Here is a 21,053-nt window from a genome sequence, read left to right on the forward strand (position 1 = left end):
CTCCGCACCGGCATTTGGTCTGTGGTAGGAATCTGGTACTCTTCCAGGGTAGCTCTTCTGTGAAAGAAATGTTTCTTTTTAATTATTATCATGATGTGTTTTAGTTGATATTAGTTAGTTAGTTAAATAGAGGACTAAGCTCTTTCCATTGTTCTGTGAAAGGAAGTTTGAAACTGTGGGAAGAGAAGCTTGGAATTCAGACTGTCATGAAATGTTTAGGTTAAGACTGATTTATTGTTCTAAAACCAATAGTCAGGGTTTTTGGGGGTCTTAGGTAAACATTCTTGTGTTTCGGAACCAGGCATGGGAAGACACAGCCATGGGTGTGTCATTGTCTTTGTTCTGTGAGATTTTCTTAATAAATGGTCAGGCAAGTTACTCAAGGGGCAGTGTATGTGGGGACAGCGTTCTGAAACCACTACTCTCCTCTGGGCCAGAGTAAATGTCTGTTACTTGATTTTATTCTTGGTTGTGTGTGTCTTAATAACTGAGGTTTAAATACAGTCCTTATACAAAGGGTGAAATAATTCCCTGACAGTTTGGTCCATCGATCGGAATCTCAAGAAAGGACAAGATCGACCGGGAGCAGAAACACGGAAGCCGTACGTCGATGCATCGCCCTGCCCAATAGTGGATAGGAAAAGTCCCTTTGCGTTGAATTCGCCGTTGGGCCGGCTGAAGGACTTCTGCCCCCGGGAACATCTGCCTTCTCGAGATCCAGATCCAGATGAGACGCACAACAAGAATAATAAGTGAGTAGCCGGGGGTTACTTAATATTCAGACAAATAGCTATACAGAGATCTGGGATCTCTTGAGGTCTGGGACCTCACAGAAATATTTCTACCCTAATCTGGGATTGGGGAGTGTGAATAGGTGTACACCTGTGTGAATGAGAGCGTGGCTGGAGTAAGAAATTAAGCAAAATTAAAACTTTGGAAACTATCTGAGAGCACAAACTCCCGGGGAGGTCCGGATTGATTTATCAATCTAGAAGCTCGGCCTCCGGATATTTTTCATAGACTCAAGAGAAGTATTTTGCTTAATTCAAAAAACTCACCATAATTATGGGTAAAAATGCGTCAAAATCGCAAGGCAGTACTGGAGACAGGAGGTACATAGAGAAGAAACATACTAATAGTCACACGAAGTATGTAGATCGTTGGATTAAAAAACATAGTTTCAGTGGGAAACTAGTAGTAGAAGACTGCGATAATGAATGGAGAATTTATTGACAAATCAGGTGATTTCGTTCTGGTACGTTCCGCAAATGGACACACGCAGAGGCAAGCTCTCACTAAACCTATTTGGATAAAGAATCCAATAACAGGAGAATCCGTGAAAGCACCCGTGATAGTTTCACCCTCGTGTCCATTTAATTTACTCGGACGTGACGTTATGACTAAATTAGGCTTAGCAATTTACCCCACAAAACAGGGCGGAATGCAAGCTCGACGATGCAACAATACTGATATTTTAATTGTGGAAGGGAGGGGCGTGCCTTTCTACTATTGGGGGCTAAATGTGCCAGATAAGTCTCCGTGTAAAACAGCGAGCGCCTTGTTAAATGAAGCGAAAAAGGTAGTGTCTCCTGAGTCAGATTTTACACACAAAAATGACATACAGGTCACTTTACGTTGCTCAAATGACGGGAGACCTGGCCCAGACCCTCAATATGACGAAGCAGTCCATAAACTAGGCCCACAAAAAATTGTAATCACTGCACTCTGTTGGAGGGAAAATGCGTGTCTGTGCACTGTAACTCTATCACCGCAGGCTGAGAGTCTGGTGCGCGCATTGACCCCAAACATACTGTTGTCTAAAGCTCCCGACGAGAAATGGCAAGATAACAAAGAGCATATATGGGAAATTAACAGAGCGTGCGACTGGAAAGACATGGGTTATTCTCAATATAGTCCAAGCACCGGCTGGTGGAAGAAAATGTAAAATTTCGTGGTAATAACGACTCCAGAGACAAGAATGAGTGATCCGAATGAAACTAAATGAGAGATGTTGTTAACTTCTGAGGAAGAGGCGGCATTAAGTGAAATTACTGATAAACTTTGGTCAAAGCATCCAGCGGACGTGGGTAAAATGATTGGTGTGGAGCCCGTAAAAATTAAAGGAAAAACGGAATACTATCCTCGCGTAAAACAATACCCGCTGAAACCAGATGCCCAGGCAGGCATCGAGCCAGTCATACAAGAGTTGTTAAAAGCCAAGATTATTCGAGCATGTGTTGATTCACCTTGTAATACGCCTATTTTCCCAGTGAAGAAAGCATCGCCATCCACTGGTTGGAGAGTGGTGCAGGATTTAAGACAAGTCAACGAAGCCGTAGTGGCACGAGCACCTAATGTGCCAGATCCACACACACTATTAAACCAATTGGACCCCGAAGCAAAATATTTTACTGTAATCGATCTAAGTAATGCATTTTGGTCAATACCAGTAGACGAAGCAAGTCAGTTTTGGTTTGCGTTCACTTTTAAGGGCAAAAGATACACGTTTAACCGGTTAGCTCAGGGACATTGCGAGTCACCTACAATATTTGCGGATGCCATAAGAAATTGTTTAGCTGATTTTCAACCACCACAAGGTAGTCAAGTCTTGTCTTATGTGGACGATATATTAGTATCTTCTAAAACACAAGAACAGTGCAAAATAGATACTTTATCTCTGTTACATTATTTGGCAAAAACAGGAAATAAAGTCAGCAAAAATAAATTGCAACTTTGGACAACAAACGTAAGATATCTTGGTCACACTCTTTCCGGAGATGGAAGAACGGTAAATACTGAAAGGAAGAAAGCTATATTGGAAGCTCTGAAACCTATGACTAAAAAACAGATGATGTCATTTTTAGGATTGTGTAATTATTGTCGACAATGGGTACCCAATTATGCAGTATTAGTAAGGCCTTTGCATAATATGATTTTCTCTGAACCAATGGCGCCCCACGATAAGGTTACGTGGACTAAAGAGGGTTCAGAAGCGTTTCAATTAACAAAAGAAAAAATAGCCAGCTCGACAGTACTGGCTCTTCCTAATTATGCGAAACCTTTCGTTCTCATGGTTGATTCCAGACATGGGTTCATGACATCTGTTTTGCTTCAGGTCTGGGGATGTAAAATGAGACCGATTGCTTTTTATTCAACCCAGCTCGATCCGGTAGCTCGTGCGACACCAACATGTGTCCAAGCAGTGCTCGCAGCGGCATTAGCCGTACAGGCGTCAGCAGAAATTGTGTTGTTTCATGAACTCGTCGTAAAAGTACCGCATGCAGTGTCAATGCTTTTACTACAGACTAACATGACTTTCCTTTCTCCTGCACGCCACTTATCATGCATGACTCTTCTTCTCTCACAACCACACATAACATTGGAAAGGTGTAATACACTGAATCCATCCACATTATTGCCAATACCTATTGACGGCATACCACACATATGTCAGGAAGAGACTCAAAAGAATTTGAAACCGAGAACGGATCTGCAGGACACCCCCCTACTGGGGGGATGTGTGATTTACGTTGACGGCTCTGCAGGCAAGGATGTGAGGGGGAGGAATTTAGTAGCTTATGCAGTCACTAGCCTTACTGACATAGTGGAAGCAAAGAAATTACCTTCTAACTTATCTGCACAAGCAGCAGAAATAATTGCATTAACCAGGGCATGTCAGTTATACAAAGGTCAGGAAATGACTGTATACACAGACAGCCAATATGCTTTTGCTGCTTCACACATTTTCTGTGCGCATTGGAAAAGGAGAGGTTATTTAACTTCTACAGGAAAGGAAGTTAAACACAAGAAGTTGTTGCAAGAGCTACTTGAAGCAATACAATTGCCTAGTAAATTAGCGATATGCAAATGCGAAGCACACACAAATAAAACTGATGACATTTCAAAAGGAAATGCTTTAGCAGACAAGGCTGCCAAGCAGGCAGCTGGTCTGTATCTGACACAAGACACAGAGGATGACTTTTTGATTAACATGCAACAACAAGCACCCAAAGGGGAACAGGAGAATTGGATAAAACACGGGGCGACTTTGAAAGATGAGGTATATATCAGTCCAGATAAAAAACCCATCTTGCCGCGATCTTTGTATAAATGGGCAGCGATTTTGAGTCATGGTGATACTCACGTATCAACTGGGGGAATGGTTAGCTTAGTACATAAGCACTATACCACATATGGATTCATAACCTATTCAAAAAATTTTTGTTTGCAATGTGAGATATGTATTCGGCATAATTCACAAGGGAACCTCAGGCCTAAGAGGGGAGTTTTCCCCAAGCCTGACTATCCTTTTCAGGTAATACACATGGATTATATCCAATTGAGCAAAGCCAGAGGGCTGGAGTATTGTTTGGTTATAATTGATGTGTTTTCCAGATGGGTAGAGGTATTCCCTAGTTCAACACCAGACGCACTCACAGTGGCAAAGGCATTATGTAAAAGAATAATACCAACTTTTGGTGTACCACAAATCATAAGGTCAGACAATGGTTCACATTTTGTGAATGATGTGTTGGACAGAGTTGGACAACAATTAAAAATTGATTTGAAAAGGCATTGTGCATACCACCCCCAGAGTGCTGGTCTTGTGGAAAGAACGAATGGTACGGTAAAATCTAAACTTCGAAAGGCAATGGCAGAAACAGGTAGACAATGGCCTGATTGTTTAGATTTAGTATCTTTAAGCATGCACATTACCCCTGCTCAGGGTCAACTCTTATCACCTTTTGAAATACTTTATGGCAGGCCATACAGAATACCAGATCTCACTCCAACTGTAAGAGCCAACCCAGATGACATTCCCACACTAGCAGATTATATGAAAAAAACTTTACTGACTAGAGAATGCAAAGAACCAAATACTGTTCCAGTTTTTTCTGTGTCTCCACAGGTACAAGGACAGGTGAAGGTGGGAGACTGGGTGTTCATCAAAGTCATCAAAAGAAAGACTTGGTCTGATGATAGATGGGAAGGACCGTACCAGGTGCTACTGTCTACCCCCACTGCCGTTAAGATCGCTGAACGCTCCACCTGGATTCATCTGTCACACTGCAAACTCAGAGCATTACCAGGATCCACCACTAGCGTTGAGTAGCGTTTTGTGGCGCTAGCGGGGGGCTAAGTGTATAAATCTTGGTCGTCTGAACGTCACCTAACCTCCAGGGAGTGCCGTGAGGGTTAGAGATTCTGCTCAACATAGTAGAGGTGTATCTGTTTTTTGTTCCTGTTTTTTGTATCTGTGTTTGTTTTTTTGTTGTTTATTTGTGTTTATTGTTTTTTCTGTATACATTTAAAACAATGTTTAAGCTGTTACTATTAATGATTGCTACAGGAGTAATGTTGGGTCTATGGTCCCCTACAAATTTAATTGAGAGAATCCATAAGAGGTGGATTTCATATGGGGAACATGAAGCCATGGGGAACGTTACTCATCTGTATTCTACTAATTCATGGTATAGATATGCATCTTTGCAAGCGAAGAGACTTAATAAGACCAATTGCTATATATGTTCCTTAATGCCAACTTCCTCCTCTCACCCTAGACTTGAAGCTAGACCACTTTCTAAACAAGCCACTATCTGTGTTAGTTGGAAGTCTTCCCCAGAAAGCTGGATATACAAGGCTCAATTTCAATATCGAAATGGTACCCGGTCGCAGGATTCATGCAGCGATACACACCCCCTAGAAGAAATACAAAATGCTACACCCTTGCTGTCACCTTATGTGACAGTCGACTCCATATTTCCAATATGTTTTGCTAGTAATGGAACAATGAAAGTAGGCTCTCTGAGAAAGAAACAGTGTAATACAACTGTCATCCCTACTACTACAGTGACCTCTTCCTCAGGTCACGTCACTTACTGGGTCCCTACTGTGCCATGTCCATGGGGAGACCGTTCCTTATGTTGGAGTTGGAATGGCAAGTACTGCCCCTCTGGCAAGGGTACTCCTACATTGAGAGAGGTGCTGTGGGTATGTGGTAGTCGGTTGTACAGTCATCTCCCTCCACACTGGGGTGGCGTATGCGCCCCCGCACAGGTCACGGACCATACTTATGTTGTTAGTGCACAGCCAGAGTTATCTCGTAAGAGGAGATTTGCTGTTAAGGAGCACGACAGTGTGTGGGGGACTGACGTACCTGATGACAAAAAAAAATTTGGACTAAAGGAACCAAGGTAACTTTGTCTCTGTTTCCGTGGTTGGGAGTAGGTAAACTAATGTTAAGAATGGAAACGCTTAACTATAGGTTAGGATTGTTCGTTAATGCAACTTTAGTCAGCATGGAAGGCCTTAATGATGAAGTTTCGCAAATTAGGTTAATGGTACTTCAGAATAGATTAGTCTTAGACCTGCTTACTGCATCTAGTGGGGGGGTTTGTGTGTTGTTGAATGATTCTTGTTGTACGTGGATTCCAGACCTGGTACAGAGCATTTCTGTTTCTGAAGCCTTACAGCAAATGAAGGCTGTTCGTGATGCTATATCAAGTGATAAAGTGGTGGATGTTCCGTGGTGGAATCCTTTTGCTTGGTTTACTTCGGGTGCGTGGTGGCAAATTGTGCTGAAAGGACTGTTACCAATTGTTGCAATCTTTATACTTTTTTGTATTTTTATGATGTGTATTTCTACATGTATTAAAGTTCTCATTTCTAGTGTAGTACGTAAGTCTGTGCAGAATGTAATGTTGTCACAGGAATTTGATGCTCTGCTGTCTCATCAGGAAAATGATTCTTTAGTGTAATGATGCCTATGCAGAAAACCGAAGGAAATGTATAAGGTTGATGTCTATACTAGTATTGTTTTCATGATAAACAGGAGGGAAATGTGAAAGAAATGTTTCTTTTTAATTATTATCATGATGTGTTTTAGTTGATATTAGTTAGTTAGTTAAATAGAGGACTAAGCTCTTTCCATTGTTCTGTGAAAGGAAGTTTGAAACTGTGGGAAGAGAAGCTTGGAATTCAGACTGTCATGAAATGTTTAGGTTAAGACTGATTTATTGTTCTAAAACCAATAGTCAGGGTTTTTGGGGGTCTTAGGTAAACATTCTTGTGTTTCGGAACCAGGCATGGGAAGACACAGCCATGGGTGTGTCATTGTCTTTGTTCTGTGAGATTTTCTTAATAAATGGTCAGGCAAGTTACTCAAGGGGCAGTGTATGTGGGGACAGCGTTCTGAAACCACTACTCTCCTCTGGGCCAGAGTAAATGTCTGTTACTTGATTTTATTCTTGGTTGTGTGTGTCTTAATAACTGAGGTTTAAATACAGTCCTTATACAAAGGGTGAAATAATTCCCTGACATCTTCCCAGCCGGTCAACACACCGTTGACCACTTCCTGACAAGAGGAAGCATCTCAGCTTTTCGATTACTCTGGTCAAGCTCATAGGAAGATCTTTGAGACTCCTGTGTTACAGGTTTTTGGTGTGACACAACCATGTATAACTCAAGATGGGCATTTTTCCAGGTGAGGGTTTCTTTAGTGTTGGGTAGGAAGGATGGTATTGATATCTGTTGTGAGCTGTGTCCCGCACTCCATACTCATTCTCTCCCAAATGAATGCGTGTCTGGGTTTTTGAAAGAAAGTCAAGCCCCAAAATCAAAGGAAAAGCTAGGTGCTTGTCATCCATGACAAAGGTCTTGAGCCACCAGTAAGTGTCATGCCAGACATATGTAAATGTAGCCTTCCCCAGTGGAGCAGGCACCTGTCCATCCCCAAGCACAAAGGACTGATCCGGACATGGCTCAAGCATCTCTCTTTCCCACCGAATCTGCTTCCAGAGCGGGTGAGTCATTAAGGAGTACGAGGAGAGTACTGTATGGGGTGGCAGCTCCCACTCCTATTCCGCCCAGGACCGCTGTTGCTCCCGCAGCTCCTCCTGCTACTGCTGCAGCTCCTACTGCCACCAAAGTCACTCCTGCCTCCGCCGAGCTCGCAACCGCTACCTCCGCTGAACCCGCAGCAGCCGCTGCCTCCGCTGAGTCAATCACTTTCACTTGTCCCACACCCTACATACAGTAAACTCTTCATAATTATAGTGTAACCCATAGGATAACAATAACATTAATATAATATAATGTCTTTTTAATTATCATGGACATGAAGAAAGTTCACACCTAATAAAGAACTTGTAAGTTTTCCTATTTGACAAATCAGTGTCACATCTGTCAAATAAGGTAAAAGCACAATTATTCACCTGCCCACGCTCATCCCCAGTTCAAATGAACCCCAGTAGATCCGTAACACTGGATTTTCATACACCGTCTTTTCTCTTCCATTAAAATTGAAATGGTTAAATAGTTGATTTGAAAGAGTTAACAATTTAACCATATTTCTGAAATTAGAAAGACTTTATTGTCTAAACAATCAAACTTTGCTATTGACAAGTACCTTTTCGGAGGGAAATGAATGCCAGTCAAATACAAAAGAACCAGGTATACTCTTAAACCATCAGACTCATTCTCAAAGACGAGGGTTTCTTTAGGTCCTGTATTTTTGGATAAATCTGCCACATCCAATGAAATTTTCTGAATTTTTAACAGTGAGACTATTATATCCGTACCTTAATTTACCATTATTAGGCAACTACTGTCTGTGAAATAAAGTAGGCCTACTTCACTGCTTCTATAGTTTGGGTAATACTTTATAAATACTATTATATAATAGTAGACCTACTCCATCCATAATATTATATGGATTTCAAATCATAGCAGTGGGTCTAGGCCCATCAAATTCAAGTAAATCATTTTTTACAGAGATAAAACAAAAATCGTGTTCTTGATGAAAATCTTACTGGAATTTTAGAATACCATGAAATGTTTAGAATACTACAGGATTGCAGCAGGGAAAATAAAAATCCCATTGGAATATCGAGAAATCCTATAGGATATAAATGTTATATATATCATGCATGAGACCCAATTTGTGCTGCTTGTTAGGAAACAGCACGAGAGACTTCTGATGTTATACTCAGACTACATAAACCATTTCAGTCTGTGCAGGAGGGCTCAGCCACACATTTCATGTGAGCACAGACAGGGGACATTCTACTACTACATCCCATGTAAGTAACGGTGATTAGTTACGGATCTGCCAAGATAAATGGAATGCTAGTGATAGTTGAAATAATTCTGAAAGTAGAAAATATTAACAATTACATATGGCTCTCTCTTGGCATACTCTGCCTAGAGATGAATGAAGTATTTATTTGGATTTGAAAAATATGAAGAGTTAGGATGTATACTTTTTGGAAAAGAAAACAACAACAACACATATTTACAGAGTGTACTGATCAGTTGTTGATACTGCATTTTATCTCAGCTTTTCGTCAACACCAGTGATCAGCTAGGGCAAGAGGATCATGGAAAATGGATCTCACCCATTCTACTTTTATCTCACTATGTACAAAGATCAGAAGAATTTCAGATATATTTATTTCACCTTGGTATTGATATTATACCTTGTTATTCTTTCTATGAATACGCTGATTATACTGGTCATATTTCTTGAAAGAGCGTTACATCAGCCTATGTATATCTTAATTGCTTGTCTGTCAGTCAACTCTCTTTATGGTGCCAATGGTTTGCTTCCAAAGATGTTAGCTGATCTTCTCTTAGACACTCATGCAGTTTCTCGTCCTGCATGTTTAATACAGATTTTAGTCATCTACACATATGGGTCATATGAATTTACTATTCTTACACTAATGGCTTATGATCGGCATGTAGCAATTTGTGAACCCCTGAAATATCACAGTATCATGACGACAAGGACACTTGCCATCATGGTTACCGTTGCTTTACTATGTCCATTGTGTGCAATTGGTTCCAATATCAGTTTAACCTTTCAGTTACCTTTATGTGGTAACGAGTTAAGAAAACTGTATTGTAGTAACTGGTCTGTTGTTCAGCTTTCTTGTGTTCAAACTACACTGAACAACATAGTTGGAATTATCACCCTCGTAGTAACAGTTTTTCTTCCATTGTTTTTTATTTTGTATTCCTATATTCAAATTCTTGTTATTTGTCAAAGGAACTCCTCAGAGTTCAAAAGAAAAGCCTTGCACACATGTCTTCCACACATTGTGACTTTTGTCAATTACTCAATAGCTTTATTTTGTGAAATCATTTTTAGTCGTTATGAACTTCCAGATGTGGTGGCTGTGATCCTATCTCTGGAATTCCTTATTATACCGCCGGTTTTAAATCCCCTTGTTTATGGGTTTAATTTTCCAGAAATACACAGAAGAATCTTGCTTCTCTTAACATCCACCAAAATATCAATGACTCCTTAATACAACTGTTCTGTTTGTATATGTTTGTGTTAGATTGATATGATTAAGATACTGTACTTTAGTATAAATAAATACAATTCTGATTCTGATTAAGATTCTGTACTTTACTACCACAGCTACAAACTCTTTTCATGTTCATAGAAAAATGTTAAGAAGATAAACTAAAACAACAATATTTATTGAATATAATCGCATTATAAAGTGAAAGAGGAGGGTGACAAAATGCAGGATTTGTCACACCTATCCAATTTGCTATACTATGTATACCCACCTTTCTTCTTCTGCCATGGTATTTCACTCATGGCACGTACTGTTAGCCAGTTCTCTCCTTGTCTTCCTATACGGGCCATTCTACCGAATTGGTGCAAAGTCAGGTTGGAAATATTTTGAAAATTTGTATGTTTTATTCCCAAAACTTTGTCCGTATATATATATATAACCGCTGCCTCCGCTGAGTCAATCACATTCACCTGTCCCACACCCTACAATCCCACAATTATAGTGTAGCCCAAAGGATAACAATAACATTAATATATACAGCATAAAGCATATATAACATCAATATCTAATCTTCAACAACTGCAGTATTCTAGGTATAGGTTTACTAATTATACACAAAACAAAATTTGTATTATTATTATATATTTTTTTATTATTATTGTAAGGAAGGGTTTTACCCAAGCCTGTATTAACTAGCCTCAACATTAATCATCCCATTCTCCCAAGTTAACATTGGTATGTAAAGGGATTAAGTTCTGTCTTTTTAATTATCATGAAGAAAGTTCACACATAATAACGAACTTGTACGTTTTCCTATTTGACAAATCAGTGTCACATTGTGTTGTCAAATAAGGTAAAAGCACAATTATTGTGGTCACCTGCTCATCCCCAGTTCAAATGAACCCCAGTAGATCTGTAACACAGGATTTCATACACCGTCTTTTCTCTTCCATTGAAATTTAAATTGTTAAAATATTTTATTTGAAAGAGTTTACAATTGAACAGTATTTCTGATATTAGAAAGACTTTATTGTCTAAACAATCAAACTTTGCTTTTGACAAGTACCTTTTCGGGGGGAAATGAATGCCAGTCAAATACAAAAGAACCAGGTATACTCATCACCATCAGACTCATTCTCAAAGACGTGGGTTTCTTTAGGTCCTGTATTTTTGGATAAATCTGCCACATCCAATGAAATGTTCTGAATTTTTAACAGTGAGATTATTATATCCGTACCTTAATCTCTACACATCTTCTATAGTTTGGGTAATAATATATTGTCAGGGCGAACCCGGGTCGCTGGATTGGTAAACTCAACCCATCCTTCAGGGCGTCTGACAGCCCGTGGTGGAAGGCTGTTACCAGAGACTTGTCGTTCCATTCACTTTCTTCTGCGAGAGTGCGGAACACTATAGTCCGTAACGAAACGCTTGTCCTGCCGAATGGTCATTAGCAGCTTGGCAGCGTCTGGCCCGGTCGTGAATTGGTCGAAGACCAGTAACATCTCTTCCTGGAAATCCCTGAAGGAAGAGCATACTGAGCCCTGCTTCGCCCAGATTGCGGTGGCCCATTTCAAGGCCTTGTCTGTGAGAAGGGTAATGATGTACGCTATGCGGAACCGGTCAGAGGAAAAGGCAGGGGGTTGGAGCTCAAAGATCAGGTCGCACTGTGTAAGAAACGGCTCGGCAACCCCCCTTGCTGCCATCATAGCGATGCGGCTGGGAAACCCGGGGGTCCGCAGAGGAATGTGGGACCGGTGCCTCAGGGAGTTGCTGTGCAGCACCTCTCTGATCCAGTTGTTGCAGGTGCTGGTTGTGGCGAAGTAAGTCCTCCCGCTGGCAAGCAATATCTGCCTGTTGGCGGGCAAGATTCTCCTGCTGGAGAGTCATGCTGTCGTGCTGGGAAGTAAGCAGCGCCTGCTGGCGGGCCATACTCACCCGCTGCGCAACCAGCTCTGCCTGCTGTCGAGTAGCCTCCTCCTGCTGGCGAGCTTCTGCTTCCTTGTGGTGAACTAGTGCTTGTTCGTGCTGGTCAAGATTTACATTTACATTTACATTTAGTCATTTAGCAGACGCTTTTGTCCGAAGCGACGTACAATGGAGAGAACAGTCAAGCTAAGAGCAATAAAGAACATGGTGTAACAATAAATACTACTTTACATAAGAATTAGAAAAACGACCTAGAAAGGAAAAAGAAGTGCAGGAATGTAACTGCTGAAGTGCAAGTCAAGCGCTAGTCAAGGTGCCAGTTAGGAAGGGAGGTGCTCTCTGAAGAGTTGGGTCTTCAAAAGCTTCTTGAAGGTAGAGAGGGATGCCCCTGCTCTGGTAGTACTAGGCAGTTCGTTCCACCAACGTGGGACTACAAATGAGAATAGTTTGGATTGCCGTGCTTGCACGGATGGCAGTGCCAAACGACACTCACTAGACGAGCGCAGCGTCCTGGGTGTGACATTTGCCCTTACAAGAGCATTTAGGTAGGTGGGAGCAGAACCAGCAAGCACTCTGTAGGCAAGCATAAGTGACTTGAACTTAATGCGAGCAGCTACCGGCAGCCAGTGGAGCTCAATGAGTTGCGGGGTGACGTGTGCCCTTTTCGGTTGGTTGAACACCAGGCGCGCCGCCGCGTTCTGGATCATCTGTAATGGTTTCACCACGCAAGTCGGCAGGCCCGTTAGGAGGGCGTTGCAGTAGTCAAGGCGGGAACTCACCAAGGTTTGCACCAGCAGCTGGGTGGCATACTGGGTTAGGTACGGCCTGATTTTGCGGATGTTGTATAGCGCAAAGCGGCACGACCTGGAGACAGAGGCGATGTGGGCCGTGAAGGTCAGTTGGTCATCAATAATGACCCCCAGGTTTCTTGCTGTTTTGGATGGAACAAGAGATAAAGAGTCAATATTGATATTGATGTTATGGTGGATGACCTGTTTGGCTGGGAAGACCATTAGCTCACCAGGTTCAGCTGAAGGTGGTGATTTTTCATCCATGTGGATATATCAGCAAGACAGTCCGAGATCCGCGCCGAGACCGTGGTGTCCTCAGGAGGGAAATACAGATCATCGGCAGGGAGGTGGTCAGGGATGGATGACAGCAGGGTGTCCAGCTCATGGACGAAATCACCCAGTTGTCCTGGTGGACGGTAGATAACAATCACATAAGTTTTGACAGGAGCAGTTACCATAATTGCATGATATTCAAAGGAGGCATACCTGTTTGAAGGCAGCAGTGGAGTGAATTTCCAGTTGTCTGAAATCAGCAGCCCCGTCCCACCTCCAGTGTGGGAGAAGGCATAGTTGGTGGAGAGTGCTGCCGTGGTAGCATTGTTTTCAGGTTGGCGGGCAAGATTCTCCTGCTGGAGAGTCATGCTGTCGTGCTGGAAAGTAAGCAGCGCCTGCTGGTGGGCCACACTCTCCCACTGCGCAACCTGCACTGCCTGCTGGCGAGTAGCCTCCTCCTGCTGGCGAGCTTCTGCTTCCTTGTGGTGAACTAGTGCTTGTTCGTGCTGGTCAAGATGCGTGTGGCTTGACTGTAGGCTAAGAGTTAAAGCCTGCAACATCTGCTCCAGTCTCTCCCATTGCTCTGCGAGGTCTATAATGAAAGCTACGTTCTGGCAGGGCACCGGAGTCCGGAAGCGAACCTGGGTCGCTGGATTGGAAAACCCACGATTTACACAGTGGGCTATTGAGGACCCAGATGCAGAAATACTGTAAAAACTTAGTTTTATTTTTTCCCCGTCAAACAGAGTTACAAAAATGCAAAGGGTGTCTTGAAGCAGCAATAATTCAAACACAAGAGGTTGATCCCAAAAGCACAGAAGAACTCCAAAAAGGAAATAATCCAAACGAAATCGTAAAATCCAAAACAGGGTAATAATCCAAATCAAGAAGTAATTCCAAAGCACAGAAGAACAGTCACTATGGCAAAAGGCTTAACTAAGGAAGCTATCAAAAGCTATCGCTGCTTAGAGAAGCAGCGAACGGCGGCCGAGATCCACGTTAACAAACACAAATGTTACTTAGAGAGTAACAAGGAGCACGTGAGAGTGTCTAGGTTCTAGTTCGTCTAAACAAACATCGCGATGACTTGTCTAGCAAGCTACGAGTTATATATACCCTGGTCAATGAGGGTAATTGAATTGCATGATAGTAATAAATACAAAACAGGTCTGACACAGGAGGAAAACAAAGGCAAACATTACAATGGGTCTGAAATAATGTCTTTAGGCCATCAGAGGTCCGCATTGACCCAAGTGGCGCAAACAGAAGTCCCAAGTCATGACATATAAATACTATTATATAATAGTAGACCTAATCCACCCATAATACTATATGAATTTGAAATCAGAGCAGTGGGTCTAGGCCATTCAAATTCAAGTAAAGAATTTATTACAGAGATAAAACGTAAATTATGTTCTTGATGAAAATCCTACTGGTATTTTAGAATACCATGAAATGTTTAGAATACTACAGGATTGCAACAGGGAAAAAAAAATCCAATTGGAATATCGAAAAATCCTATAGGATATTAATGTTATATATATCATGCATGAGACCCAATTTTCGAGACTTCTGATGTTATACTCTGACTACATAAACCATTTCAGTCTGTGCAAGAGGGCACAGCCACACATTTCATGTGAGCACAGACAGGTGAGGACATTCTACTACTACATCCCATGTAAGTAACAGTGATAAGATACAGATTCTGCCAGAAGAAATGGAATACTCCTCTCTTACACAAATAGTGATAGTTTAAATCATTCTGAAAGTAAAATATTAACAATTACACATGGCTCTCTCTTGGCATACTCTACCTAGAGATGAATGAAGTATTTATTTGGATTTGAAACATATGAAGAGTTAGATGTATACTTTTTGGAAAAGAAAACAACAACAACACATATTTACAGAGTGTACTGATCAGTTTTTGATACTGCATTTTATCTCAGCTTTTCTATCAAGTATCGTCAACACCAGCCCTAGCTGATCCAAGAGGATCATGGAAAATGGATCTCACCCATTCTACTTTTATCTAACTATGTACAAAGATCAGCAGAATTTCAGATATATTTATTTCACCTTGGTATTGATATTATACCTTGTTATTCTTTCTATGAATACACTGATTATACTGGTCATATTTCTTGAAAGAGCGTTACATCAGCCTATGTATATATTAATTGCTTGTCTGTCAGTCAACTCTCTTTATGGTTCCACTGGTTTGCTTCCAAAGATGTTAGCTGATCTTCTCTTAGACACTCATGCTGTTTCTCGTCCTGCATGTTTCATACAGATTTTAGTACTCTACACATATGCGTCATATGAATTTACTATTTTAACACTAATGGCTTATGATCGGCATGTAGCAATTTGTGAACCCCTGAAATATCACAGTATCATGACGACAAGGACACTTGCCATCATGGTTGCCGTTGCTTTGCTATGTCCATTGTGTGCAGTAGTTTCCAATATCAGCTTAACCTTTCAGTTACCTTTATGTGGTAACGAGTTAAGAAAACTGTATTGTAGTAACTGGTCTGTTGTTCAGCTTTCTTGTGTTCAAACTACACTGAACAACATAGTTGGAATTATCACCACCGTAGTAACAGTTTTTCTTCCATTGTTTTTTATTTTGTATTCCTATATTCAAATTCTTGTTATTTGTCAAAGGAACTCCTCAGAGTTCAAAAGAAAAGCCTTGCACACATGTCTTCCACACATTGTGACTTTTGTCAATTACTCAATTGCTGCATTTTGTGATATAATTTTTAGTCGTTATGAACTTCCAGATGTGGTGGCTGTGATCCTATCTCTGGAATTCCTTATTATACCACCAGTTTTAAATCCCCTTGTTTATGGGTTTAATTTTCCAGAAATACACAGAAGAATCTTGCTTCTCTTAACATCCACCAAAATATCAATGACTCCTTAATGATAAAACTGCTCTGTTTGTATATGTTTGTGTTGGATTCATATGGTACTGTACTTTACAACCACAGAAAGGAACTGCTGGCATCTTTTCATGTTCATAGAAAAATATTAAGATAAACTAAAATAATAAGATTCATTAAATGTAATGGCATTCTTAAGGGAAAGAGGAGGGTGACAAAATGCAGGATTTGTCACACGTATCTTATTTGTTATACTATGTATACCTATGAAATGCTATGGTATTTCACGTACTGTTAGCCAGTTCTCTCCTTGTCTTCCTATACAGATTCTGTTTTGTCCTCGTCAATAGCTAGGAAAAGAGTCAAGACTAGATGCTGCATCATTTTATTTCGATCCATTGTCATTTGATTTTACTGAGAGTCAGCTCTGTACACTTTCTTTAAAGCCTCAAGGAGCTTAACCTCGAGCACTATATGAAAATCAAAATTGCATTCAATGTGAGGCCTATTGTTAGTTTCATACGTTTGCCACTTAAAGTGATTCTAAATATGGGTTAGACTCAAATGAAGCTACACTAAGGAACTTTTTGTCTCTTTCTGTTTCTATTGAGCTATTGTTTTTTTGCAGGATTTGTCCTTGCTTGTCATTTGTATGGAAAGATAGTTTTGAAATGTACCGGTCATGTAGTTACAACAATATTATTCATTAAATTGATGCCAATATAACCTACATCTTGACTTGACAAAATAATGACAACATTCTGAAGTCAGTTAAACTTTTTAACAATGAATAATAATGTATCTTACTGAAGCTTGATTGTTGTACCACACTTGGACATTTTGGATAAAAGCATCCAAATGTTATTAAATGAAGGCTATTTTAAAACATGGGTAACAAATGCAGTTTCCTGCACCCTTTTCCCTTTTTCATTCCAACAGTACAATTACTCTGGGAGGGCATAGGGTTATTTCTTTTTCAACATGTCAGCAGTATTACTTTGTATAATGTAATGCCATGAAGACATGTGAAGACATGCCAGTGACCATTTTCATGAAGAAAGGTACAAAATAGACATTACAAAACCACATGTTGTTATATATATCTTGGATGAAGCAAAGAGATGGTGCTTAATTGTAGGCTCTAGGTGTACTCTTGCACACAAATTATTAAAGATGACTTGGTGCTTTCATTCATGTTAAAAGTTACTTGGGGATAGGTTAAATGTTCATCATTTAGCCTAAAGATCACATTTCAGGTGGGCACAGTGCACATATAAATGCATCAGGATTCTTATCTGCAAGGGAAAGATAACAAAGTACTAGGAAGTCTAGACTTACACAAAGGATGAAATCATCTCTGCTGCCAATATACACATGTCATTGGATTACAGTGCACAGGCAGTGCCCTGCTGTGGTGTACAGGAAAAGTTTATGGTGAGTATGAACTTGCATGTGATGAATATGAATTTTGAGATTAGTTTTTGTTGTTTGCCTTCTGACTCTGCCTGTTATTTGCTGAACACCAAGGTATAAAAAGTTTAATGTGCACTTTAGAGCCCAAAGATGTAAGGAAGATGTAATATAGTTGGAAAAAGCCAATCAGAAGGGATATTTATAATACACAGGCTTGGGGAGTAAAACGGAAACAGCTTCAGGATCCAAAAAATGGTATCTGTAGTCCATTAAAGTTACAAAGAAAAAAAAAGACGTAATGGAATAACAAATTAATTAATTTAAAGATTAATTAAATGGACTATAACATTTTACATGTATAACTGTATTTTAATTTGCATGCACACACATTTACACTTCCTAGATCTTTTAACAATGTCTCCTAATTATTAGGCCTACTTGGTGTATTATTTGTCATTGAAATCAACTTATATGTATTTGTAATATATCTCTATGGCTGTTTGAAATTCAATGCTGGGGGGGTTAGGGTTAGAGATAGAAAAAGGAGGGGGGGGTGGCAGAAGGGAAGGGAGGAATAAGAGAGGGTAGGGAGTCAGAAACATGACAGATTACACGTGTCAGCCGTTTGGGACTATATAGGTTTAGTGTTTGTGCAAATATTGTGTGCTGTGACTTTTTGATTGTTGTCTCATAAAATGTATTGATTGCTGTGATCTCTTATGTTTACTGTTCACTGTTTGTACTGTTGTGATATTCCCATAACGTGTACTGTGTGAATTGCATTGCATAGACTACTATTCCCCACACAGACTTCCCATTGGGGCTCATAAATTACTCCATTCCTTTAACCTGGACAAACTACCTGGACAATTATCACCTAACCTATCCACGGGATCGAGGGACAAAGATGAGGGGTATAAGACAAGAAGGCTGCTGACTTACGACTGAGTCGGCGGGGACAACGAGAAGGTGGCAGACCAACCGAACGGGGCTGCAACGGATAGAGGCAGACGAGTCAAGAGCACGCCATCGTCACGGAGAACTGCGTTTGTTGGGTGATCAATGCTCACAATTCCTGAGCTAAGGGACGTAAGCTTTCCATCATGTTTGAACGTTCCATTGTTGCTGTGTACCTGGCCTGCGGTGTGTTGATCCCTTGCCTTGTGATCCGAGTTGCCGTTTCCTTGTCGAAAGAAACTCCACTGACGGTCCATTGGAACCACGAGGATCCAACGTTGTGAATGACTCAACACTCACGATATCCAGCGTAAAGTACATTTTCCATCCTAAATCCTATTGCGTTGTGTATTGGACTGGCTGAGTTTTGATTATTTTGTTTTGCTGTGGTGTATGTGGCTGCCGGTTCCAGCCGCGACTGACGTAACTGGGGATTCCAGGGAATCCCATCGTGGTGAGGAGGCGTCGCCCACAACGTCATGCACCAAGCTCTCTACTAGGGATGCACGATAATATCGGCACGACATCGGTATCTGCAGATAAAAGCTTCAAAACTTAATTATCGGCATCTGCAGATATGAAAATTTCTGCCGATGTACCTGGCCGATAAGGTGACGTTCAAATTATGCGCACGGGAAGCAAATGTTTTGGTTACTATGAGCACCAACAATGTAATTCAACACGTCGGCTGTGTGGCAGTACTTCACAGTATCAGAGGATGTTGACATGCTATTTGTCAGGAAACTTTTCAGGAGATGGAAGAGGAGACGACAGCTTGGCCGTAACGTAGGTTGCATGCATAGATGCAGACCACTCGCGTGCAAAGCTTTGCAACATTACCTGTCGCGCGCTAATAGAAGTTAATAAGTTGCTAGTTAGCTAGACAACACTAGCTAGTTAGCTTGCATGCTACGTGACACCAGCGAAGTTGATGATCTCATTTGACGGGATGTGAAACGTTATGTCACGAGCCCACGCTATCTGTACATGGCTTACTTTTGCATATATGGAATTCATATAGCTAACTTGGCAATAACCTTACATAGATTAGTCTAGAAATTCTAGAAGGGATGTTATGAAACTGGAAGTCAGTTAACCAACGTTAGCTTGCCAAGTTAGCCAAGTTGCATTTCCAAAGTGTAGTTGTTCAAGTTCAAGGAGGTACTGTTCAAGTATGAACATTGTGACGTGAAAATATAAATAAATCTGCCATATTTGAAATCATTTCAATAGTTTTCATGAGTGAATGTCTATTTCTAAAATGATACAAATAAAGTTTTTAATGTCCTGTATCTACAGCAATACCCTATCATAATAACAGATTAATTCTAGTACAGGAGAGACTTTTCAATAATTAAAAAGCAGAGGTGTATATATCGGTATCGGCATCGGCAATCGGCCAAAATGAGCTTGTAAATATCGGCATATCGGATATCGGCTAAAATTCAATATCGTGCATCCCTACTCTCTACACCAAGAAGAGCACACCCTTGAGTTGCAAATGGACCCCTGTTGTGACTGCTTTTAAAACATATATTATCTTTAAACTGTTTTAATACATATCTCTTTTGTGGTACTTCTGTGTCCTGGGCATTTGTCAACTGAGGGGAGTGGTTGCGAGGTTACCAGGGCCATACGGCTGACACTCCTCTCATTTTCTGGCGTAGTCGGCAGGATTCCCAGTGACATAGAAGATCACTCAGGCTTGCCCGATAGATTAAATATCCCACAGAGCCGTGCACATATAACTTCACCCTTAATTATGCCATGGTTTTACAGCTCCCCCTGGCTTCCAAAATTCATCTGGGAGCGGCGGCGATTCGGGGAATGGCGTGCTCAGGTGCAGGCTATGCTGCGTGCACAACCACTCTCTGCCGAACAGCAAGCCGACTTCATCTTCAGCGCCTTAGAAGGAGAAGCCCGACGCGAAGTGGCAATATTAGATGCAGCACAACGCAGCACCTTTATGGGGAAACTGTCAACTCGGCACAAGCACGAGCAGCCTTTTTCAAGTGTCGACAAAGCCCTGATGAGAAGGTGGGGAATTGTATTCTCCGGCTGAGGGAAGGTCATGCAAAAAAAAATGGTATGGTACAGCGAGCCTTTCGTGCGCACCTTTTATGCACAGCGATTCGTGTTTTTCTATCGTTTTTTAGGCGCGCATAAAAGTTAAAATATTCTTAACTTTTCAGCGCAAGGCGCGGAGTCGCACAGCTCATCAGGCGGGCTTTACTACTTTACCACTTCTTTCCTGTTTTGATCCCGGTAGATGTGGTAGGAACCATAGACATATATACATGTATATGTGTCTATGGGAGCGGTGGGACAATGACAAATGCAGACGAAAGGTTGATATTAGCGGTATTCAATTACGATGAACTATATAATTCAAGGTCACCCCATTATTCAAACACTAATCGGCGAACGCTTGGTTGCGCACGCAGCCCCACTCCACAGGCGCACCAGGCTGTTTTGCCTGGTGCGCT

At 41.1% G+C, this 21,053-nt stretch overlaps 2 protein-coding genes across 2 annotated transcripts; both read left to right on the forward strand.

The window, feature by feature from the left end:
* The first annotated feature begins 9,377 nt into the window (after positions 1–9,377).
* Positions 9,378–10,310, forward strand: LOC105899829 (olfactory receptor 51I2-like). Its single transcript, XM_012827047.2, has one exon. It carries the CDS (start codon positions 9,378–9,380, stop codon positions 10,308–10,310), a length of 933 nt encoding a protein of 310 aa, XP_012682501.2.
* Positions 10,311–15,305: 4,995 nt separating this feature from the next.
* LOC105899830 (olfactory receptor 51I2-like) lies at positions 15,306–16,297 on the forward strand. The gene has a single exon (XM_012827048.2). The coding sequence runs from the start codon at positions 15,306–15,308 to the stop codon at positions 16,236–16,238; it is 933 nt and encodes a 310-aa protein (XP_012682502.2). The 3' UTR covers positions 16,239–16,297.
* Positions 16,298–21,053: the final 4,756 nt, after the last annotated feature.

Source organism: Clupea harengus, chromosome 9 (assembly GCF_900700415.2).
Source record: "Clupea harengus chromosome 9, Ch_v2.0.2, whole genome shotgun sequence".
Classification (NCBI taxonomy): domain Eukaryota; kingdom Metazoa; phylum Chordata; class Actinopteri; order Clupeiformes; family Clupeidae; genus Clupea; species Clupea harengus.